At 40.5% G+C, this 24,688-nt stretch overlaps 3 protein-coding genes across 4 annotated transcripts in view; 1 reads left to right on the forward strand and 2 right to left on the reverse strand.

Moving 5' to 3' along the window:
- Positions 1–10,891, forward strand: part of cops7a (COP9 signalosome subunit 7A) — a 20,004-nt gene extending 9,113 nt beyond the window's left edge. The window contains exons 3-8 of the mRNA XM_015370692.1: positions 1,986–2,061; positions 5,492–5,580; positions 6,374–6,576; positions 6,668–6,773; positions 8,984–9,153; positions 10,402–10,891. Of these exons, the coding sequence (XP_015226178.1) occupies positions 1,986–2,061; positions 5,492–5,580; positions 6,374–6,576; positions 6,668–6,773; positions 8,984–9,153; positions 10,402–10,441 (684 nt within the window). The 3' untranslated portion in view covers positions 10,442–10,891. The remainder of the gene's footprint in view (positions 1–1,985; positions 2,062–5,491; positions 5,581–6,373; positions 6,577–6,667; positions 6,774–8,983; positions 9,154–10,401) is intronic.
- A 2,800-nt stretch (positions 10,892–13,691) lies between these two features.
- Positions 13,692–23,126, reverse strand: LOC107082244 (PILR alpha-associated neural protein-like). 2 transcript variants are annotated; one of them, XM_015370820.1, is made up of 6 exons: positions 23,097–23,126; positions 22,547–22,599; positions 21,995–22,395; positions 20,664–20,742; positions 15,623–15,769; positions 13,692–15,110 (listed from the first exon to the last, which is right to left on the reverse strand). In XM_015370820.1, exons 2-6 carry the CDS (start codon positions 22,555–22,557, stop codon positions 15,089–15,091), a joined length of 660 nt encoding a protein of 219 aa, XP_015226306.1. In that variant the 5' UTR covers positions 22,558–22,599; positions 23,097–23,126; the 3' UTR covers positions 13,692–15,088. The 2 variants fall into 2 exon arrangements, with proteins under 2 accessions (XP_015226306.1, XP_015226305.1); XM_015370819.1 differs by lacking the exon at positions 23,097–23,126 and adding an exon at positions 22,868–22,948.
- Positions 23,127–23,678: 552 nt separating this feature from the next.
- Positions 23,679–24,688, reverse strand: part of LOC107082243 (pre-mRNA-splicing factor PRP46-like) — a 16,924-nt gene continuing 15,914 nt past the window's right edge. The window contains exons 12-13 of the mRNA XM_015370818.1: positions 24,099–24,187; positions 23,679–23,940 (exon numbers count right to left, since the gene is read on the reverse strand). Of these exons, the coding sequence (XP_015226304.1) occupies positions 23,837–23,940; positions 24,099–24,187 (193 nt within the window). The 3' untranslated portion in view covers positions 23,679–23,836. The remainder of the gene's footprint in view (positions 23,941–24,098; positions 24,188–24,688) is intronic.

Consider the following 24,688-nt stretch of genomic DNA (forward strand, 5'->3'; position numbering starts at 1 on the left):
GTCACAGCCAGATTCTGCAGAATAGGAGAACAGAGAGAGAATGTAGCAGAATGATGAAATGGGGGTCCCTATGTCCTCCAAAAGTCTAAGCCTATAGCAGCATAACTATAGAGATAGCTCAGGATAACCTGAGCCACCCTAACTATAAGCTTTATCAAAAAGGAAAGTTTTAAGCCTAGTCTTAAAAGTAGACAGGGTGTCTGCTTCGGTGTTTGCGTAGGTTCAGGCGAAGACGGCAACCTTTCATGGATGTTTATAGTTGTTTATAGTTGTTTATAGTTGTTCTTCTTCTGTTTTGTGTTGGTTGGCAAGCAACTTCCGGAGGGGCATTACCACCAACTACTGGAATGGAGTGTGAATTGGGATGTGCAGCCAGACAGAGTTGAAGGGAAAAACCGAGCCGAGCCCACCGCTGGAACTGGTCTGCAGTTATCTCGGTTCTGTTGTGTCTAGTTCGGTTCAGTTCAGTTTGCTTTCCATTTACACACGATAAGTTATCTCAGTTACTGAGCTCGGCACAGTTTTTCAAGGGTAGTGTAAATGGGGTATTTGTTAACCCCCCTTCCAAATCACAGTTATATAGGTTGTAATCATTAACCTGGAATTAACACTTTTGCAAGGCACTTTAGGTGTAAAGTATTTTTTTGTTGTTAATTTTTGGAGTTTAATGATTAGAGTCAGCTTAATTACCAGGTAATTTAATGCAGTGAATTGCTAGAAGTGGACATTGGTGAGGGTACTTTGGTTACACAGGGACATTTCAACAGAGTAAACAGATGAGTCCAGGACGGAATGAAGAAAATAAAAAACAAAACAGACCTGTTGTATAATTGGCTAAGATTCTGGGGTGTTTTTTTATGAGCTAAACAATAAATTTGTGTTTGTCTTCTCTCAGTGAATGACTGTAATGTGATGACATGCTGGTAAAATGGAGGACAAGCATCACTGCGGAAAATTGAAGACAGCATTGTTAAATTAAATGTCTGAGGATGCATCTTAAAATGTGCAACAAAATGTTTATTACATATAAATTACATGTATTGTACTACAAAAATAGACTGAATTCAAAAATGCCTACTGTGAAATTATTATTGAGACAGTCAAATGAAAAGGAGAGATGATGTTGGCAGTTTATTAAAAAAAAGAAATTATTCTGGGTAAATGTGTTGTCACAAGACAAGTGTGCTGTTCCTCCTTTAAATGTATTACTTTATTCTTATATATGTCTCTAAAGCTTCATGTCTTAAAGTTAATTTAGGAATGTACCATTAGAAATGAAAAAATGTGTTAAAATGGCTGTTGATGAGAGACTAAAAAAGTCTAGATTTGAGATAATACTGTTCCGTCTGTAGATTTTCTTCTGCTTTTCTTCCAGCCAAACAAAGACATGGTTTCCTTTAGAGGGTTTTGTCTTTTATGTAATTTTCTGCCTGTGTTGTCAGACAGACTACTTGCTTCATTTTAACTTAGTACATACTTTATATTCATCAGCTCTATGATACAATTATAGTAGTTCAATACTTTCTGTGAGACACATTTGCATTTTGGGTTTAAAGTAAACATCGAGTCAAACTTAAACAAGCAGCAGAAAAGCAATTGCCATGCATGGAGGGAATCTAAGACACTCCGGGATAGTTTCTGAGAGGGAAAAACAACTTTTTATTCAAATTCCTTTTCGAGTCTGGTCAGCGGTTGGGTAACAGTATGGGTATGTTTTGAGCAGAGATCTTACATCTGCTCTGAATCAGAAGCTCACCGGGGACAAATTTTGCCTTCCATAATAATCTAATCCTCTTTGTTCTGAGCTGAATGTTTTTAAAAATGGAAAATTTTATTTTTCTGAGTCCTTTTCACTTCCACAGACCCCCTGCCAGACCTGCTCACTATGCTTATATAATACTTATCTCAAATGCAGTTGCATAGTTCTCATCATCTCTTGTATGCTTCCACATCATTTTCTTCTTTATCTTCCTTGTGACCCACAGCTGGAGAATGGCCCTCATGCACCAGTGTATCAGCTGCTGAACCTCTTTGCCTATGGAACCTACTGTGACTACAAAGGTACCGCAGTGGCAGCACTATGTAAATAAGTAATAGAGTAGTCCTGCAATGCTTTTATTGAGCTGTGTTTCACTGTGTTTCAAGGCAGCCAATTTAATGTGGAGATTTTGGAATCTCTCACATTAAGACCTGGTGGTAGTTTATTAACTGTATAATAATTGGCACACTTTCATTTCTTCACGAAAGTGTTCCTATTATCAGATAATTGTCTGTTACAGCAAGGCTGGTACACATGGACGGCTAATCTTATCTCATGGAACTTAATGTGTCATCTTCACAAAGAATTATAGCAAGAAGTGAAATCTTAATAAATATGTCTAATTGAATGTTCAAAATGAAAATGATCCGATGGGATAGCCTACTTTGATGCCCCCGCCTTCTGGGTCACGTCGTAAGGAAGTAATTTCACTTTCATGAGGCTGCATAGTGGAGCTGTCAGAACCTTTGTCTCGGGAGAGTTTGAGTTCTTTTCTCAGGGGAGCAAGTCTGCAGGAGAGACGGTCACTGGAGTCAGGCTTGCTCCAAACTGTCTCTCAGCTCTTGACTGCCTAAAAGACCAACATTGGCCTGCATAATGCTAGAACTCAAAGTTATGCACAGTTTCTGTTATTTTTTATTGTTTAGAAAATTAGACAAATGATGGAATCTGGCTTTATTGGCTGGTTGGAAACACTAAAATCAATTTTTATCTAACCATCAAATTAAACCTAAGCTCTTTCAGATCATAACAACATTCTTCAGTATAGATGCTGTGACTGCGGGAATATGACCTAAAGATAGCTATAGCCAGTTTATTTAAGGTGTTTTAGAAAATATCAGAAGGACCACTGGGTGTGTTTAACAGGTGTGTGGTTCTTTTGCGCTTGGAGAAAGAAAAATAACATAGAGGCTGAATGTGTTTCAGCAGACTTGTTGTTTAACTCTTGTGCTTTACGCCCTTCCATGTCATTCTTATAGGAGTTTGTTTGCAAAAAAGCTATTTTTACCTTTCTAGATGGTGAATCTCTTCTGTTGAGACCAACTTAGCAGCTGTCTTCAAATTAAAAATGGCACCTGCCTGGGGGGGGTTTAGTTTATAAGGGCTGACACTTAGGTTGCTCTATTTTACAAAATGCAAGTTCTACGAAAAAGAAATCAATGTAAACAACCTTAGAGTCTCTTCTATTCATACATTTATAAAAATGTTGAGAAATAAAATTTAAGATTACATTTTGATGGTGAATGTGAAATGTTCCAGTGGACTATTTAATAGATAACCCTGACTCAGTTCAGTGACCTCTTCCAAACCGGAAATTCTAAAAAGAAATCACCCATAAATGCTAATGCACAGGGCATAGCTTTGGTACCAGGTTTTAAATGCCTTTCACATTTAAATAGTGCTTTGACTGACCTTTAAAGAGTGATAGTCAAAGCTTGACTTTAAGAACTACACCCTCTGGCTTCTTTATGGCTGTCCAGGTTAGACTTCTCTTTGTCTTTAATGCTACCTCAATTCTTTATTGCAACTGTTCAAGAAGCTTTCAGAAACATGCCTTTGAGGTGTAACTCAGCTGCTGTGTATGTTGTAAATATAACATGAATCTCTTATTCTATAAATCCTCAGAAGGGAGGTGTTCCTGTATTGAGATCTGTTGATTCTTGAGACAAGAATCCAGTTTGAGATGATTTTAACTTTTAACCACTGCTTGAAGTGGCCATCATCAGATGGATACTCTATAGTCACAAAGGGCTGACCATGGTCAGCAGCAGTTCTAAGACATTTTGTGGGTTTAGACATAGCCCTACGTTCACACTGCAGGCCTTAATGCTCAATTCCGATATTTTTTCTGTTGCTGTTCATATTTCCAAATATATGCGACTTGTAAGTGATCTCCTGTGTGAACTGCATTCATACAGCTTAAGTGTCCCACATGCGCAGTAGACAACACAATGACGTCACATGGAAGTATGGTAGTGCTGGAGCACATCTAGTGATCTTTCCCAACCTTAAAAACACAATGTTATCAAGGTGGTTAAAAAAAAAAAAGACTGATCTCCATATTATTGTCCGCCATGCGTAGCAAGAGGCAGAATAGTGACCTTTATTGATTATTAATGATGTTCAGGTTGGATGAATACAATCTTGCTCTCAGATTTGTATCAGAGTTAGGACCACATAGTCATGTGGCCTGGGTCGCATTGGAAAAAATCAGATCTGTGTTGTTCAGACTGCCATGGAAAGATCAGATACAGGTTGCATATGGGCAAAAAATCGGATTTGGGTCACTTCATGCTGCGATGTGAACGTAGCCTAAGATTCATTGGTAGAAAGGGTCCCACATTATAGCACCATCAGCAGCCTGAAGTATTGATACAGAAAACAGAATTTCAACCTTTTCATGTTGTTTAAATTTTGATCAGACTATTTGAATATTTAGATCAGGTGACTTTTTTTCAATCTATTATCGATCAATTTTGGTGATCCTGTTTGATTGTTGGCCCACTATCTTTTTTTGTGGCGCTGAAAGGAGGGGCACCTGATGTGTTCCTCTGCAGCTGTAGCCTATCTGCTTCTAGGTTTCATGTCCTGTGCTTATCTAGCCATAACAAAATCCTTTTCTTCCTTATTCTCATGCTCACTTTGAACTTTAGAAAATAATTTTACCTATTACTATATGCCTAGATGTGTTGAATTTTTTGCTCTTTATTGGTTTCCTGTAACAATAAGCAATGAAACGTATGTACCTAATGCTACGTTCAAACTGAATGTGATTTGAGCAGCAGAAGCAGCTGGTTTACATGCAAAGTCAATGGTTGCCGTGCATTAAAAGGTCCTGCAGTGCATTTCAAGCAGCAGGAGCAGCGCATCTTGAAGCATTTGAACAGCTGAAGCAGCATCTCATGAGCTTTTTAGCATCTGAGGCGCCCAACGAGCTTCACAAGCAGCAGATACTGGACTTGGAAAAATGTAACTTTTGCTGTTCGACGCCTCACAACAACCAATCAGAGCTGCTGCAGGGGAGTCCCAGTGACAGTGCGCTGCCCGTATGTGGTGGTCTGTGCGGCTCCAAAGACAAAATAACATTTAAGGCAGGATTGAAATCTTGATGGACTGACTGCAAAGATGTTTTGAGGTGGACTTTCTCACTTAAAAACATATTAAAACTACATTTTACCCACTTATCACAGCTAATATAGCAAAGCCGCTCTCTGCCATTAAACACAGGAGCGGCACAAGCATCAGACGCATCTGTACGTGTGTCTGACCTAATGTGGACAAGCATCAAAAACGAAGCAGCAGATGCCTCTTTGCTGCTCAAATATTGTTCGGTTTGAACGTAGCATAACAAAATGACCAGTGAGAGTTTGTTGTACCAGGATGTTGCTATGGTGTGATTCTCAACAGTGTGTGTTTGTGTCATTCATTGTCTTGTTTTCTTCTCTGTTGTAGAGAGAGCAGCTTCCCTTCCAGAGCTGACCCCGGCACAGAGAAACAAACTGCGCCATCTGTCAATCATCAGCTTAGCTTCCAACCTTAAGGTTCATTATTTTTTTTCTTCTTTTACATTTAGCGTTAAAGATAAACCATAAGTTAGTATTGATTAACCCCCCTCACATTTCAAGAATGGAAAATAAATTTTATTCAGCTACCGCATTGCTGCAGGCTCTAAATAGTGAGCTCTTATATCAATAATATATTGACAATTCTTCTTTTAAATATGGCTTCTCTGTTTTATTCTGACTGATAATCAATTCGTTTGAAGTTAATGTAAGGTTGCCTTTGATTGTAACCTGTAGCTGTGTTTACATTAGCTGAATTAGAAGCAAATAGACAGATAGGCTCTAAGGTTTCTTCCTAATCTTAAGGCTCTTCGTTGGGGCTGCTTCTAAATCTTATTATAAACTTTAGAAGGAACTATGTTGGAAATCATCTCTTCTTTGGACTTTTCAGCTACGCTGCACCTTCATTTATGCCCTTTTCTATCTTGGTTCCTGTTAAATAATTGATTCATTATCCTCACTAACACAGTCCTTTTTACCCCTTTAGCTCTCTCCCTTTCCATTAACATCACTCCTCTCACTCCTTCCCCCTGTTTTGTGTCACTGCTTCCTCTGTATGCTGCCTTGAAATCTCTTTAATTACCAATAAGAGAATTGTGAAAATTTAGTCGTTTCATCTTCCTCCAGCAATAATATTTAAGCAAACAAGCATTTTTACCCTTTTTTTTTTCTTCTGTAAACCAATTATGTACAATCAAAGTTGCTGCTGGTTTACCTAGTTGAGAATATGAAGGTTTAAACTGTTTTATGTCTTTGTTTTGTTTTCCCACAGTGCCTCCCTTACTCACTGCTCCTTCAGCAGCTTGAGCTAAAGAATGTGCGGGAGTTGGAAGACCTGTTGATTGAGGCTGTTTACTGCGACATCATCCAGGGCAAGCTGGACCAGAGGAACCAGCAGGTGGAAGTGGACTGCAGCGTAGGCCGTGATCTTGGGCCCAATGAGCTTCCAAACATAATCAACACACTGCAGGAGTGGTTGGTATCAACTATATATATATCCCTCCAAACCGTTAATTTCTTTTTCCTGTCTTCTGACTCAGTTTACCTCCTTTCTTCTTCTCCTCAGGTGTACTGGCTGTGAGGCAGTTCTGTGTGGTATTGAAGAGCAGGTCTCAAGGGCAAACCAGTACAGAGAGAACCAACTAAAGGTCAAAGTCCAAGTAGAAACAGAGGTTAGTCGTTCATCGCCCTGCAGTTCTGTTGTTTTCTCTCCAGGGTTAGGGTGAATAAATGTCTCTTTCTTCTTCAACATTTATAATTTGCTCTTGGCTCTCTTTGTTATTTCACTTTCCTCATGGCTGCTTATCTCTGTTCCCCCCCCATCTGCTAGCTTTGATAATCCGCTCCCAGTTTATACTGGCTGCCCGATCCCTTTCTGTTCCACATCCAGTCCAAGTAATGGGACCTAGTGTTTATTCATAATGAAAAACAGGATGTTCTACTCTACATAAGAAAATACAGCGGGATATACATAATTGATTTTTTTTCTGGATGGTTTACTCTCAGCCTTCACATTTATTTTAATGATTTTGACTATTTGCATTTTTCCTGTTGTTCCTTAAGGTCTGACACAAACACTGCAGGCTGACAGCCACCTCCTGTCAGTCAAACACGGATACTGACACACCAGTCTAGTATAAATTCTAGGTGCTGCTTTAACATTCAATGCATGGTGGATGTCTAGCAAAAATAATGGAATCAATGATCTATTTCTTTTTTCTTACATGTTTAAAGCTACAAGCATTGTATTATATCCAGGCCTTTATGTAGTGGATTAATACAATGTTCTGCATGATTTTGAAATTAAAAGGAGAAATACACTGTTTTCATTTTGCTTTATATAAACTGAGATTATATAAAGTTTTTGCTGCCATTTAAAACCCTGCTTGTTTGGAAAACTAAGAGCTTTGACACTGAATATTTTCTTATGATGAAGCAGAAATGTGGCAGAATCAAGCTGTTGGGATTCTTTTCTTTAGGGATAGAGAAACTGGTCAGAATTGATTTAAAGCTTAATGCATTGAAATCCTGACAGGAAACCTATTTGAAGGTTGAGACACTGGACATTCTTTCCTATTTACTCCTTTTTGAAAAATGAGCTGCATTATTTTTGAAAAATGAGCTGTATGATTTTTTATGTTTGCATCTCCAGGGTAAAAGTGTTTAAATGACCCACTTCACTCCCCACACAAGTAACTTTACTTGTTTATAGGCAGTAAAATATAGCTATTTATGTTAGGAAAGCCTCCAGCATGAGCTGAAGAAAAATAGTCCTTTATTTTTAACCATAAAGTGAATTAGAAGGTGATGTTGGTTGGTTCTTGTTCGGATGGAGGTGGTTTCCTTGTAGGAAGCTTTATATCAGGGTTCGTATAGTAAACATGCATCTATATGGTAGTTGTATTATCACTGTTTTTCACTGTTGTGAAGCAGCATATACAGACCAAGTGAATCATTTTAAATGTGTTTCCCTTCTAGGTAAGTTCATAAAATCCCAATTGTACGCTTTCAGAATAGTGTTCGCTTCATCATCTGTCACTGCTGATCTCTGCCTCTGAGTTTTATTTTTCACAGTATTTTTTATACAGTAATATTCCACACAGACTCCAGCTACAAAAATACACATTTTTAGGTTTTGAATTCAGTTAATCCAACATTGTTTAATGATCATATACAGCAAATTGTAAAGAGCAAAAACTTATATGCTGGCACTACAAAAATCTAGACCCACTTCCATCAGAAATCAGCTTCTAAAGAGGGAGAAATTTGCCTCAGATGAAATACCTGAGACAGTGGGTGTTTGTCAGGCTGTTGGCGAGCAGCTTTTATGCTGTTCGAGGACAAAGTCTTCTTGGTCTGAAGCAGCGATTCAATCAATGTTAAAGTTAGAGTCAGATGTATCTGCGTAGAAGACACTGACTCTTAAGATGTCACACAGAGCTGATTGTTGTGTATTTATGTAGTTATTACTGTCACAGATTAAAGTTCTTAAGAGTTTTTTTTTTTTTTTTAAGAGTTTAGAAATTGGAGTATAAAAAACGTGATGCTCTAGAGATTATGCTATACAAGATTCTCAGGGCATTTAGAGGAGACGTTGGCCAATAGCATCACATATCTCCCAAAATACTTTACAGTTGAAAAATGTGTTTTTCTATATATTTATAATCAGCTTTATTCATTAAGTATGTGTTGACAAAAATAATTTAACTTTGGTGTCTTACATTGTAAATCAATATCAATCCAAACGACAGCCAAAATATATAAAAACACTTCAGAGGGCTATATAAAGACCAAGGAGCAGCGTGGATTTTGTGCATTCACCATTGAGTTTTTAAAAACTTGAAAATGAATAACCATTCTTCCGTTTTGTCTTTCTCATCAGGTCTCAAACCTACAAAAAACGTTAAAGGCGAGCGCTGCATCTCCATCCTCAGGCCCCGCCCCTGCCGGCGCAGCGTCCAATCCAGATGGAGACCAGCCGGCTGAGCCACGGGACCCCGCCTCCTCTCAGGAACCCCGACAGCCAGGCAAAAAGGCTTCAAAGGTGAAAGGGTGAGTGCTGCTACCTCCACTTTTGTTTGTTGTTTTTTTTTTTACATAAACATTTCAGCCTAATGGCTTCCACAGAAACGAGCCTCTCTGGGTTCGGTTCGGCTTTAACTAGCAGATGTTTGGATAGAAAATCCTTTTTTTTCTTTTCAAGGCTACACAAATGGAACATGAGCGGCCTTGTAGAACGTCTCACTAACGTGATGTTTCATTCAGCGCTTACTAGTTGGGTTTTATGTTTTTATTTATTTCATTTTGAAACGAGAAACATAATGTCAGAAAACTGGAACAAAAAGCAGCATGTGGCAGATTTTTCCATCAAATGCCTCTTATTTTAGTTTGTTTATTTAATTTTATATGCCTCTGTCTTCATTAAATTATAAGCACAGCAGATGATTAAGACCCTAACAAGCACTAAACTGAAGCTACTGGTTTATTTCTATTGCAGGGAGCAAAACTAAATTCCAAAAGCTGTTTCATTTTCTTTAAAAAACATTAAAAAGAGAGCTGCAGATAAACGGTATGAGTGTGTCTGCAAGAAGTACTTTTATTATCAGATACTCACCAGTGTTCTGCAGTACTCCCATAACCCTGCTCAATAAATCCCTTCTCCTGCTCTGGCTCCATCCGGCCGTATTACCGATGGCTAATTTCACATCTGTCCTGAATTGTAAAATGTCAGTGGATACACAAACGGCCTGCGTGCTCACTTCCTGAAAGAGCCATTTCTCCCTCTGGTGATCAACCAAGATGCTTCAAGTGCTGTTTATGTTTTGCTGTTATGATATTTTCATCATTCACTGCAGTGCTTCATTCAGAGGGAGATCCACTCCATGTGTTCAAATCCAAATTAATGATAGCTTAACCTCAATCCTCAATTTTAAATATCTATTGACACACCTTCTTTATTTGGGCTTTGTAAAATGATTACATTCATCATTTAGTTATAATTAGAAACATTTTATTAGCCAAATGTCACATTCATTTGCTGAAACAGAAAATCCCCTCGGATCTATTCCAGTTAAAGCATTTTAAATATCAATGTGAAATATTTAAAGATCTTTGCATGCAGGATGCAACACTTATGTGGATAATTTCTCCTCATTCCTTGGAGGCATAAAATAGCCACATAACTTTTACTTTTACGTGTTTTCACGTTCCACAGGGGGAAATTAAAAGCATAATTATATAAATAAATCTTAAACAAAGCATCAATTTAGTGTTTTTTATAATTGGCTGTGTCCCAAACAGACTGCGTGGGAGTGGAAAGATCTGGTCCAAGTCCAACTGAGGAGGAGACGTGAGGACAGCCGCACTGATGGACGCTCGCTAATTTATAGACTCATCGGCACACTGACAGACGGCCAGATACTTAGAAAACGACTCAAGCCAATCTTCTTGGAGATCCACGTCTGCAGAACAAACACACATTTTCACTGGAAATTTGATCGATGAATCAACCGGATTCAGAAATAAACACCTGGAGGATGAACAAAGCAGGTGTGGCGTCCACCTCTGCACAGACTCTCAGTGTAAATAAAAGCACTTGTTATACACGAGGACAGAGTGGTCTGCAGTAGGAATCAGTTGCCTTTGACCAGAAACAGGATCAGTGTATCTAAAGTGTATGTTTTTATCTTTTTGTTTTGATTTGTTTTCAGTTGATTTTTGTTTTTTTGTTTTTTTTCTCGGCTGGGTTAAAACTTGTATAAAATCAGAATATAAGTTGTTGGAAAAATAAAGAAAAAAAAGCTCACTTTTTATGTCGGCTGTCTTATTAATGTCACTTCTTTTATTAAATGTACTTCAGAGTGCATCTCTGGAGGGATCACTACTAAATGTTAACTCGCAGAAGGGGGCTACACGTTAGGAGGTCAAGTCATTAATTAGGGCATGTCCCCAAAGGGATTAATGCATTATACAGCCCAGGCTACCCCTGTGCACCAAACCTGCCTGCAGACACACATACAGCAAGCGCATTTGTATTTTATACGAGTACGTTTCATCCAGAGCCTCTATTTCAATGTCTGAATTGCCTGCCACTCTTCTTTATACCTCCATCACTATCAAGATTGCCTTCATCATGCCTGCCCTGTCCATCTCTCCCGCTTTAGATTCTGTTTCCTCTAAACTCTCCTCCCCTAATCCTACAGGACATTAATGGTGGCAAATAGCTGGCCAGCGCTGATAGTGACAGGCGACTAGACGGGGAAAATGATCTTGTTCCATTTAACCCTGCATCTTTCTAAATTCCCGCTTTCCTCAGTCATCCTGCCTCACCTCTATAAATAGAGGTGTTAATTTCAGTCACTGCGGTGAGCTTCATTGCTGTTCACAGAATTGGAGCTGTGACTTCTAGCAGCTGTACACCTCTCAAGGTGTTGGAGTGAAAGTGAAGTTGTTGGAGAATTGAGTTTGACCGTACGACCCGCTCCTCTGTGCTTGTTGTGGTCACAGATTGCAGCAGCATTTCTAGTATATTTTTATTTTACAACCAAAACTCCACTAAGTTTGTGCATTTTACACATTTGGAGTTCCTCTTCTGTCTTTGGACTTTAAAAAACAAAACCTTTGGCCCATATATTTTTTTTGCAGAATAGCTCTAGATATGAGCTTGTTTTGTTAACTGAATGTTCCCCATTATAAACCGGTGAGAAAATAAATGTAGCCGTTTTAGTTTACCAGCGTTTTATGTAAATAGACAAAGAGAAGTAGACATCTTAATATTTACAACAATTAAAATGCTAAATTTTAAGCTACAACGCTAGCATGTATGTGCTTTGGGGTTAAATCAATGAAAATTTGAATTTAGTTTTATAAACCAATTTAGCAAAGAGAAATAAATCATTTTCCAGTATTCTCTCAAAATTATCTTTATTGCAATAAATTAAAAATCGCAGTTAAAGGGGAGTCTTGACATAGTGTTAGAGCAGAGCGCTTGCGCTCTGAGAAGTTTGCAAGTACCCGGTTCGATCCCCACAGCCTGCACTCTGGGTCCCTGAGCAAGACCCTTAACCCCACACTGCAATGCAGAGAGTTAATTTCTCCAAAGTGAGATCAATAAAGTTCTTTTTCAATTTTCAAAAGAACAAAACTCGCCACATTAAAAAGAAAGTTTTAGACTTTCATTTTAATCTGGTTTGCAGTAGGAAACTGATGGTATAAAATTGAGATGTATAGAAGAACTAGCGCCTTACGAGTTTCAGAATGAGATGCCTGTGTATTGATGTGAAAATGAGTATCTTTTTCCTGTTTTCTTTTTTTTTCTGCTACTGGTTCCTTAAAGCAGTGGTTCCCAACCTTTTTTGACTTATGTACCACTTTGGGCAGCCCTTTGAGTAAACCCACTACATCCAGTCCGTTCCTCTGCTTGGTTTTGATCTGGCTCACAGCTGAAGGTGAACTCAAAGAAAAAAACTTGCTTTTTGGTTGATACAAGCTTGTTTAAATTTTTAATTAGGTCTTCACAAAGCAGAACAGATCCCAGCCCTACTTTTGTTCACTACCTAAGAAATAAAATATTTTAATGTACCCCTTGCAATGCATTCGCGGACCACTCGTGGTACGTGTATCCCCCGGGTGGGAATCACTGCCTTAAAGAATAAATCCAGTGACCCAAAAAACTGACCCTCTGCCCCACTACAATGTCTCTTGCAGCCTCTAATGGATTTTCCTCCAGAATTTGGTCCTATGTTGCCATCAGTTCTGAACAGCTTCGTGGTTATTTTCTGACCAGAGCATAATACTACCACCGCCATGTTTTATTGTGGAAATGTCCCTTTTCATCTAACAAACTCGTCATCTGCAGTTAGTTTTCCCACATGCAGTTTGCACTTTTGAGCTGTGAGCCTGTCATCCTCCTTATAAAGCAACCATCACCACGCTCTACATTTTGTCACATAAAATCCTGATAAAAAATATTCTGAAGTTAGTAGTTTTGAAAAGTTGAGGGGGAGATACTCCTGCACGGCACTGCGTGTAAGTCATACAGCTGTTAAAACCTCCCAGCGGAGCCCAGCCAATCCATTACTCCGATTGATCAGTAAAATGCCCTGAGGAGATGTAAACACTAGCTGCACCAGCAGGACTGGTGGAGAATCTCAAAACAGTCGAATGGCATTTCTCTTCCTGTTCCCACCCTGATTTTATTGACATTAGTTTGAAAAACTATACACAGAGGAAATTCTTGCTTAGCACCCTCTTAATCTTGCTAAAGCGTGAGGAATCCATATGAGGTGAGGAGATAAGGAGCGTCTCAGACATTATTCTCCTTTCCTTTTCACTGGTTACAAACATGATTGGCGCACGCAGGACATTATGATGCCAGGACTACAGGTTTAAACATCAATGCAAGGCAGTGGACTGAATACTCCCTCCAGGGAGAGAAAGATTAGGAGACACGTGTAGCTATTAAAAATGCAGAGCATTTAAAAAAAAAAAAAAGCTTTATCCTTCCCATAAAACATAGAGGATCGCACAGCTCCCTCAGGAATTTATTCAACACACAATGAAATAAACAGACATGGAGCTAAAATGCCAGTGTTGAGTCTTTATTCGAGTTACACAGAACAGAAAGACCGAATTTCTACAGGAATGCTACAAACAACCACAAGACTGGATATGTGAAGTGCTACCATGAGTCCACCAGTACAATATCTGAAGTGGAGACTGGGATTCACGTCTCAAAGCTGCTTAAGAAAAAGGGAACAGAAATGTGTCTTTGAAAACTTACTGATAGTAAAATAGACGATTTATAAACGATCTAAGCAACTGTCACATGATTACATGCAGATTGATTGGATATTTGGATGTGATCCGCCTGTTTTGTGCCACATTCCTCAAAGCGGCTAATAATGACGGAGGTTTTTGCCTTCCAAATTGAGACACAAAGCTGTCAGGAACAGGGAAGAAAGAAAACATTAACCAAGATTAGTGTAAGGATCCCTGTCGCCCACTCGTTTGCATGAAAATGTAAATCTTTCCTTTGTTAGGCACCATCCAACCATGGGGGGGGGATAGATCTCCAGCAGCACATTTTACTGTCCATTCTGAATATTCTGGAAGTAGTCTGTTTAATGACACACTTCTAATACAGTCCAGCAGGAACACAGCGTGCCTGTGAAGGGTTAACACAGAGGTGAACGGCCAGATAATTAAAAAAAACAAATCATGAGGGGGGGAAAAAAAAAAAAGAGAAAACACTGAGCTACATCTGCAGAAAGAGGACCCCCCCCACCACCACCACCATTTGCATTTCAGGCACCCAAAAGCGGGAGAATAAACATCAGTTTTTGGAGCGTGACATGTTAAACACATTGCCTGTTGGCTACAGACTCGCCGAACAGCTTTCTGAAATACTCTTAGAGATGCTGAGCATGGCTTTTTTTTTTTTTGACACCATTCACAAGCCTGCTAAGGGAAAGGACTGAATTCTTGTCATTTCACGGCAAGAAGAGTCTGTTGGATTGGTGCTGATAGCAAGCAGCTGAATGGCCGACTGAGGAAGCACAGGTAGGGCCATCTCAGAGGGGTTGTGGGGGTAATAGGATGCTGCATGGCTGTTAAACTGCTTGTTGGCGAATTAGTCACGGCAGGCTGAGGCGCAGAGCCGCTGGGTAGCTTGGCAAAGCTCGGAGGCCGTACAAACAGTGGAAAAAACAGGGTCACAGTGATGCACATGAAAAGAAAACGTTCACACTGAGCAGGAAGGAAGTAGAGAAAGGGAGCGAGTCAGAGGAGCTTGGATTTTTTTTTTCCTTTTTTTCCTCAGGCCTTAGGGAAGCCGGGGTGTTTTTGTGATGGCTGGATACCTTGGTTCCCTGAATTTGTTTCACAGTTGGAGAGGAAAATAAAACTTAGCTCGGGGCTCGCCCCCGGTCCTGTTTGCGTCGGGGCTCGGGAACCTCGTAGAAATGTTTGTCATATGGAGGAAAACACCTCACAGGTTCACAACCGGGATCCTGACACAGCAAGAGATTTAAAAAAAAAAAAGGAAGAAGAGAAAGAAGGAAAGAAAAGAGGAGATGTTGAGTGGAAAAGGCTTGAAGGTGGTGTGGATGGAAAGCTGCATCACAGGGGGACAGCTAAGAGGTGGAGGAAGCAAAAAGCAGCACAAGAGAGTGGCTCTATAATTATCCTGATTAAGATTAAGTTAAAACACCCTTGAACAAAAGCATCATTTCATGGAAGGTGGCTCTGCTTCTTTTTCATAGGCGCCAGATGACTCATCTGGAGAGGGAGTTTGAAACACTGATACATCTAACAGCAGCACCAACACCCCAGGCCTTAATGTTCTACAGAGAATAGTGCTGCTGCCCAATTGCGCTCCATGCACATCCTCACAGTACATGCAAAGATAAGGAGCTTGGAAACACAAAAACAGAAGCAAACTAAAACCCAGATGTGCATGCACTCACGGACTTTAGCCACGGCAACGCTCAGGCTGTGTGGGGCCGACGGGGCGACTCATTACCTCTCCCTGTCGTTGAAGGAGGAGGTGGTGCTGTGCAGCGTCTGCCTGCTCTCCTCCGAAGCAAGGGAGCGGGGGAGCGCGAGGGACAGAGGGGGGGCCACGCCACGGGAAAGCGGGGGCGGATGCTGGGAACAGCTGCGATCGTAACTGGGAAAAATGAGAAGAGATTGTGGAGAAGAAAAAGAGGAGATCATTGGAATGAAACAAAGAGCTGGGAGTTTTGAAAAATGAGAGCAGATCATGAGAAAGAGAGAGGTGACAAAAAGAGGAAGAAACAAAGTCAGGGAGCATCAGGAGCATTGAGTCGTTTAGCATCGGCGCGCACATTACCCTGCCAACGTCAAGGAGAAAAACATCGAACTCATTAAAACACTGTCAGTACTGGGAGGGAGGCAGCGCTACAGGGGGAGGGGGGAGTCAGGAGGGGTGAGGTGAGAAGTGTGCAACAAGGTGAAGAAGCGAGCAGAGGCCTGACGTATCACTGAGGTGTCGTGCGAGTAGAATAACTTGAGGTGGCAACCAAACACATTTATCTCTCAAAAAACTAATCACCTTAACACATTACCGCACACAGGTTACTGAACAAACACATTTTTATAAACATTTTACTCTATTCAGCTCATCTTACACTGAGACTCCCAAATAAAATCCAGCAAACAGAATCGCTACAATAACTGAGCAGTAAACTGCAAACTTTAATCTCAGTATAAACTCAGCTGTACTGTTAAAGCGTCAGAAAACAGACAGCATCAAAAAGACAAAGAACACAGCAGACAGGTCAGGCATGAAGATAGAAAACCAAAGCAGGTGGATAAAATAGAAAAATCCAAAAAGTAAACCAAGCTGTGAACGCCTCACAGAACAACATTCAATCAATCTTCTAAAAAATGGAAAAAAAGCACAACTCCACTGCAAACTCATGAGGATCATCAGAGAGGTTAAGAGAAAATCAGCCACAGCCCCAAGGTAGCCTTAGAGGAGCTGCAGAGATCCACTGCTCAGGTGGGGAGTTTGCAGAGGACAACTACTACTCCAACACTCTACAACAAAACCATGGCTAAAAGACAGCAATGAGACATCCTGCTTGCCGTACGCCATGTGAGGGACGTGGATCTACCCAGAACTGAAACTACTGACCAACACTGAAAAAGGAAAACAGCAGGCTTACTGTGAAGCATGGTGGTGGCAATCCCATGCTGTGGGGGATGCTTTTCTTCAGCAGGGAAGCAGGTCAGATGGAGGTAAATACATGGCAGTAGAAGGTTTACTGACAACACCGCATAGGGATGGCCTAGTCAAAGCCCGCACATGCATCTAATTAGAAAATAAAGTGAGGATTTGAAAATGTTCTTAAACTGATAGTGTCTTGCTAAGAGGGGCAAACATTCTCGTCTCTACAAAGTTAATAAAAGACATACACCTTAAAAAACTGAAAAAGTCCCAGGGGTGTGAATATTTTCTGCGTGACCTTGCAGGGGGTGTCACCGGGCTACTTTAAGCAACAACAAAGCTGTTCTCAGAGCCATGAAAACCATCCTGAACCCTCATTTTTTCCACCATAAACACCTGTCCACCTCTGGCAGACAGCTTCCCTTGCTTCATACTCAGCATCCCGCTTCATAACATTATCCACAGTGGCAATTTTATGTGCTGGGGGAAAAAAAGAAGGAAAGAAAAAAAACACTCAGCACATATGCCGTTCCTCTATAATCATAATGAACTGGACGATGGCCAATTTCCACTATAGGCTATCATTTGGGTCCATCTGCACCCACCCTCATCACTCCCCGTTCGTTCCACGGCTCTTCTCTCCATCTAACACATGGTGTTATTTACACATTTATGACACTGAAGCACGAGCCAGTCTATAGAGAGGGCTCTGTTGCTTTTTCTCTCTTCAATTCTCTCTGATGCAACTCTTTTTTTTTTTTTATATCCACCAGCACGGCGTGGCATGGCACGACTACGCGGTGGGGGCTTGGGCAAGTGAGTTATCAGAACAACAGTGCTGATGGTCTCTGGAACAGGGAGAGAAAAAGAAATAAAGCAGACAAATCATGTATCTGCTCCTGGCAAGCTGGAGGATTATCTGTGAATCTTCAGCCAGACTGGAAGAACTAAGAGAGCGGTGAGGGGAGATAAGAGTGCCGACTGTGCAAAAGAGAGAACACAGGTATCTCCGACAAAGAAAAAAAAAAAAAAATCCCTCAGAGGAGAAGAGCGAGGAAAGCTAAGGATAAAGAGGGGAAAGGAAAGGTACATTATTGGAAGAGGAAATGTAAAAATTAAGATATAATGGGGTGAGTTTCCCAGATAAGCGTAATAAAGTGAAAGCAGAGAGAGTAGAAGTGTGAGGAGAGGGAGAAGAAAGGGTCCCAGTGGTCAAATAAACTGGAATCTTATTGGTTTGATCAGCAAAGCGTGTGAGTGGCTCACTACATCACGTAGATGACTCCCCGTTTCCAGCTAACGGCCATGTGTGTACCTTCCCAGACCCCCGCTTCCCGCTAACCCACCCCCTGTTTACCACCATGTCTACACGCCCTGAGAGCTTCAGCAGCAGGTGGGCTCCTGTCGAGGAAGGCCTAAGTGGAGGCCATGCTAATGTCCGAGGCGGTGAGGCGGCCAATCAGAGTGCTGTTCAGCCCTCCTCTGCTCGTCCTAATGATCGCAGCAAATGTTTAATCATTGCAACACTAATGGTTCTAAATGACACATCTGTGCCGACTGTGACTTTCAGGAGCACAAGTGTTGTTAATAAAGTCATTAGTAGGCAATTACTCAGCTTTCACTTGAGAGGGGGGGGGGGTTCATGGAACCATTACGTAACCATCAACGATACACAAACAACATACACCAGCATGGGACCATCGTCCTCACCAACAACCACACTCTAGCCATCTGCTGTTTGGGTCTCCATGCTGGTAGCTCCATCACAGAGGATATGAAACATAACACAGCCTTAAAAAAGTATTCCTCCCCTTTAAACTTTTGTTTTTATCCTGTTACACACTGAAATGTGTTTTAACGAGTCTCTATGTGATGTCAATCAATCTTGCACAGAGCTGTGAGGTGAAAGAAAGGTTTAAAACTTGTTTCTTTTTCCCAAAAGTGAGAAAATTTGGAAGAAATGTACCTTTGATCTAGAAACCAGGGTCTTTAAAGTTTCCCAGTGCATGACTCCCAGACTGATGGAGAGATTGAGCAAGGATGACATGACTGAAGTAAAGGATCCCCACAGCATGATGCTACCAACCCTGTGTTTTCTAATGATAATGCACTGCAGAAACTGACATAAAAATAAGTAAAAAAAAATTAATGAAATACTGTATCTGACCTTAATTTTTGCAGTAAGATAAAATTATCTGCTAGTCGTTTATTTTTGCCTTTATAATAAGACAATTATGCACTTGAAAGAAGATAAATTAACTAATTTCATTGGCAAATTGTTACACTTAACTCCTTAAATCAAGGAAATAAACACTTATTTCAAGAAAAATAGACTTTGATGTTAATGTTTTTAGTGCGTTAGTTTCCCTCTCCACTCACTAGGCCAAAAGGTTTGACTCTGGCCGACTAAGACCAGATCAACCTCCTGCATAGGTTAATTGTGTCACCTAAGAGGCTTTAGAAAACTTCAAATCAAAATTCTTTCTATCAACTACAGCTTTAAACAAAGGCCACTACACTGCAAAAAAATCAGAATCTAGATAAGTGATTTTTTTCTTAAAATAAGTGCATGTGTTCTTGAATTGAGGAGATAAAAGATACTTTTTGCCAATGGAACAAGACAATTTAGATTTAAAATAAGAAAACACAACTGCATTGTCTTATTCCAAGTCCATTTTATCTAATCTTCTTATATTAAGAGAAAAAATATTAATTCCATTGCCCCATCATGTCATTTACCTATTCAAATCAAGGGTAAATACACATCATTTAAGACATTATTACTTATTTCTAGATCATTTTTCCAGTGTATTCACTGAAAAAAAACTATTTGTAGAACATACAGTTTATGACAGCATATCTTCTCATACCTGAGCTGCAGCTCCTCCACAGACCTGTAGGCTGCTTCTCTGATTATTGCTGGAGGCCCAGGTCTATATTACATTGCTGCTGTTCCACACTCTATCCATTTTTTGATCATTTCCAATCAAACTGCTTTAAACTTCTCCACAACTTTCTCCCTGACCTGTCAGCTATGTTTAATAATGTTCCCTGAAAAAAGAGACCTTTGCAAAACACAAAATATTTTTTTCAATTACACACTCAAGTGGACTAATATAAGTGGGTTGTTCTTTTATTTAGGGGTAACAAGAGCTAAAAACAAAAAACACTGCTACAATTTTTGGGTTTGGAAATAAAAAGCCCCTATTTTACCTTTGTGATCATGCTGTTTAGTGTGTTGGCCTATCACATACGATCCCAGTAAAACTCATTACATTTTGTGGTTTTTAACCTTCTAAAAGGAATGAATACCTTCTATCTCTCATTGTCTCTTGACTATAAGGTTGAATATCTGATTAATTAAAAATTATTTCACTTGAAAACAAACCATCTCTTATCTGTCCACTCAAAACTAGTTCAGCTAAGCCTGATTAGTCCATTTAAGACATTTTCATATATTAATGGACTCCAATTATGCCTGCAATTAGCTGGATAAAAGCTTGAAAAAAGACATTTCATTTTAAGTAGCACAGTTATGTTTTATTCATTTCATAAATGTTATCTTCTAACTCCTCAGTGGCCTCCTAATCTCCAGTTTAGGAACTAAGCAACTTTACAACTGACCTCAATACATTCAAGCTTGAATGGAAATGATTAGAAGAAGATCTAACATATAAAGATCGCGGATTGAATCTCAAGAACAGAAAGTTCCTTCATGTCTGATTAAACCTTTCCGAGGTGTTTTAATCAGGACACGTTAACCCCGTCCTGCTGTGGGACAGGTGTCCAAATCACACCGAGAGGGTTTCATCGCTTTATATTCATGTATTCATGCACAGAGCAGTTTAAAGGAGAGAGTTCGGGCTCCTACCAGAGTTTGGCTGTGATGATGACAGCTGTCAGGATGAGCAGTGAAGAGATGGTCACGGTGACGTAGAACTGAGGGTCCACTGCAGTAAACACACAGTTTTTTAGTAAAATTAAATCCAGAATATAAAACAGGATATATTATTCATAGCTTAAAACTATATCAAGAAATGTAAAGATGATTTCTTACATTTTTCAAAGTGACTTTCAAAAAAATAATAAATTGATCAAGAAATGCTACATTAAGGCCACAATGTAGTCCATTAAACATCCTCTACAAAGAGGGTAAGCCTCAAAGTGTCATTGCTGCTTGCAGAAAGCTTTACCCAAATATTTTAATGGAAAGTTAGGTGGAAGGAAAACCTGGGGTAGGGAAAAAAAAAAGGTAAGCAGCCTAATGCAGATTTTGAAGGACAGTCTGTTCAAGAGTTTGGGGGAGATTAACAAAACAAAGTGCAGCTGATACATCAAGATACACCTGAACCAGACAATGTCAGGTTAGATTTTTTATACAAATCAAGGTCCCAACATCTGGAGGAGAAGAGAAGAAACAAAGAATCCACTGTGTTGACTTTAATGCTACTTTCATTTTTCAGCAGAACTTGGGAAACTTCCCAAACACAAAACTGGATTAAAGACTGTGATGATACTGAGCTTAAATGACCAGCAAGCTAAACTGAACCGTACAAACACTTGTTAAAAGGAGGATGAAAGAAACAGAACAAAAAAAACCATCCAGGATTAATGCAGAAATAGAAAAATTAAAGCCATATCCTGACAGCGCTTAAACAAATGAAAATCATATTTTTTTATTAATCTACAGCAATATTCCTCCTTTCTGAGAAACTGAACTTTTCAGTAGCTGCGAACCATAATCGTCATAATTATCAAATATAAACACTTAAAATCAACTAATCTGAGCGTAATAGATCTAAATAAAACTAGCTGGATTATTGGAATAAGTGAACTTTTTGACAATGTTCGGATTTATTGAGTTACACCTGTAATTGAATTCAGAACAACAGAAGAAATCAATAAAGCCAGCTGAGACATGAAATTGGATGCGCAAGGTTCTGGCCTCCAACTATAACACCAACCCAATGCCGTCCTGTTTGTTTTTTTATGCAGCTTTGACACAGGCCAAATTCTCCCTGTGAGTGATGAGAACTTTATTAGGCGTTCCCAGGCACAGACACAGCCGGCTGCACACAGGAGGGTGTCAGCCTTCACCCCTGGTGACAGCTAATTCCCTGGAGGACTCCTGGCACAAGTGTGTGTATTTCTGTTCGTTCAGCTGTATTTAGAAAGCCTTCATGCAAGCATCCTGATCCCCACCTTCCTCCGGTTCAGTCTCCTCCGCTTCCGTCCCTTCATCCTTCTGTCCCTCCCGGTTCCTGGACTCCAAGGGTGCCTGGGGCTGCACGCTGGAATCCGGATCGACCCAATCCCCGTTGGTAGCGCTGTCGACCTCCTGCTGGCTCCTGCTGGGGTGCAGGTGGTCTGTTTCCTGGCTGGATAGCAAGTGGTAGGTGGTATCCTCATCTAGAGTCTGTGTGGGACCCCACACCACCGCCCACAGCGGGGTGGGCGTGACCTGGGAGTTGACAGACAGCTGCACAGACAGGGAGTCCACCTGCTCCTTGTCCTCTTCACTGTTACAGGTGGAGGGCTGTGTGAGCAGGGCAGCCAGGAGGAGGCAGATGAGGGCAGCGAGTCGTGCGACAGGAGAGATGGAGCTGAAAGAGGAGTGACAGAGGAGTTATCAGAGAGAAGCAGTTGCCCAGAGGCACCCCGCACAACCTCAGCAGCTCAGGCATCGATTCCCATGCCAGCCATCAATCAGAGTGACATTTTATGCATCTGCATCCCCATACTGAGAAACCTTACCATCTCTCCATCGCTTCGCTCTGTTCACAGAGACTCTTCTTCTCCGATCATCTCTGCAAGACATGAGAGTAAGAGAGATAGAAAAAGCAAGAAAGGAGGGAGGAGGGTCCTGATTTTTCCTTTAATATACTTCTAGCATTAAAAAAAATCAGATAAAACACAAAAAAACAACATGAAGACAGACTCAAAGTCAACTTTCCCTTTAAAAAAAGATAAAGAAACAATCTTCACAAAGCCTTCCCATGGGAATTCTAAATTTATCACCCAGTTAAACTCCACATGTTTGCACATCTGCATGCAAAAAAAAAAGTACAGACTCACTGTCTGATCTGCTCTCCCCTTCACACAGTTACACCTGAGCGCAGCACATTAATCATCATTACGAGCGGCGTGCACGGAGCCAACACTCACTATGGCACTTTGGGCAGAAAGAGGGAACTTCTATCAACAAACTGCTGTCGAAATGCCAAAGAAATGTCAGCCGGAGACAGCGCAGGCACGCCGGGAGTCGGACACAAGCACTCAGACACATATCAGTTATCATGCTTACCTCTGGCAGCGGAGAGAGGGAATGAGAGAGGGAGACGAGAGGGGGGGATACAGAAAGCAAGTGAGGAAGAAGGGAAAAAAAGCATCGGTTGCCTTAGTGACTGAGACATGTAGAGTCTGCTAGAGAAAGAGAGAGGGGAGAGAGACCGATGTAGAGGCGGGCAACAGACTGGAGGAAAGAGATTTAAATGCTAATTGTGTTTTATTTCTTTTATTAAATGGACGCAGAGGAAAGGGAACAAAACAAAAAAGGTTACAAAGGATGACATTCATGAGATAATTGTGGAAGTGAGAGGTTAGGAAATAAAATAAAAAGTCTTTGTGGTGTTTACAAAAGCAGCAAGGACACCAGAGAGAGAAGAAAAGGAAAGATTAAGGAGAAAATGTGATTCCAGCTCATTTAATCGGGTTACTCCTGCAGAGTGTGGGAGGGGGGGGCGCACGATGAACTGGTGTGTCAGGAAGATGCAGGGTCACTGAAAAAATCAAAGGGGGGCAAAAAAAAAAAAAAAAAGACAACGGGAGCTGCAAATTTGCTCTCACACTTTGACAGCTTTATTGAATGTGAAAATATTTACAGAGAAAACAATCTGCCCATCACACTCACTCACTCACTCACTCGCTCGCTCTCTGTCCATATGCTCCCTCCTCTTCCTCCCAGACTAACACTCAGTCTGTCACTTCAACCCCCCCCCCTTATTTCCCGCTGACGGCTGCAGGCCGTGGAGTCCTGCCTGAGCTTCACTGGAGAACACAGCGTAGCCACGAGCCAGATGCTCCTTCCTCGCCACCTTCAGGGCGGGCGCCTCCTCCTCCTGTTCCTTCGTCCTCATTATCCTCATAATCTGCATTTCACAAGGCTTTCATTAGGGATTTGTCACCACATGTGTCTTCTAAAACCGACATGACGGAGTTCATTTCTGCAATTAAGCGTTTACTCATTGAAACATGTGCGTCACAGAATGAGACGGCGAGGTGTGAAAACCGTGAAGTGTGAGTGTACCGTCGGTCTCCTCGTCTTCCTCAGTGTCCCCCTCTGACTCCAGCAGTGTCGATTCCATCCCAAAGTCTCTCTTCACCGTGACGTCACTCCTGTAACATTTAGACCCCGGATTAACAAAAGGAGTTGCATTAACAGAGGAGTGACAGACGGTTAAACCTATTAGCATGCATTAAATCCTCAAAATATGCGATTCATCTGACCCAGAGAGGAAATAACAAACTCAGTGTTTCTACATTGTTCATTCACACAGCTTTTCTTAACTTACCTAACTTTTTTGTACATTTTGTGATATTAAAAACACAAACTTTTAAATATTTTAAATGACAGACTAATACAGAGGAACAGTCTGAATTTTAAAGAAAGATATAGATCCTTTACAACAGATACAAGTCATGTGATGTATTGGTTTTGAGTCATTGAGTCGATGCAATCAACTTGTTTTCTTTAGATAGAAAACTTTGAATCAATTTGACTGTATGATCTGGTTAAATTGTAAAGTGCCTTGAGATGACATGTGTTGTGAATTTGGCGCTATATAAATAAACTAAATTGAATTGAATTCTTATTCAAAACAACAAATCAATATTAAG

The sequence above is a fragment of the Cyprinodon variegatus genome, unplaced genomic scaffold (assembly GCF_000732505.1).
Source record: "Cyprinodon variegatus isolate N-32 unplaced genomic scaffold, C_variegatus-1.0 Scaffold48, whole genome shotgun sequence".
Lineage (NCBI taxonomy): Eukaryota > Metazoa > Chordata > Actinopteri > Cyprinodontiformes > Cyprinodontidae > Cyprinodon > Cyprinodon variegatus.

What these genes read in the sequence shown, in the direction of transcription:
- LOC107082244 (XM_015370820.1), bottom strand. An exon ending in GGAGACTGAACCGGAGGAAG is followed by an intron (nt 20,743 to 21,994) that starts GTGGGGATCAGG and finishes TGTTTACTGCAG; the next exon opens with TGGACCCTCAGTTCTACGTC. An exon ending in TCCTTCAACGACAGGGAGAG is followed by an intron (nt 15,111 to 15,622) that starts GTAATGAGTCGC and finishes TTGCTGTGTCAG; the next exon opens with GATCCCGGTTGTGAACCTGT.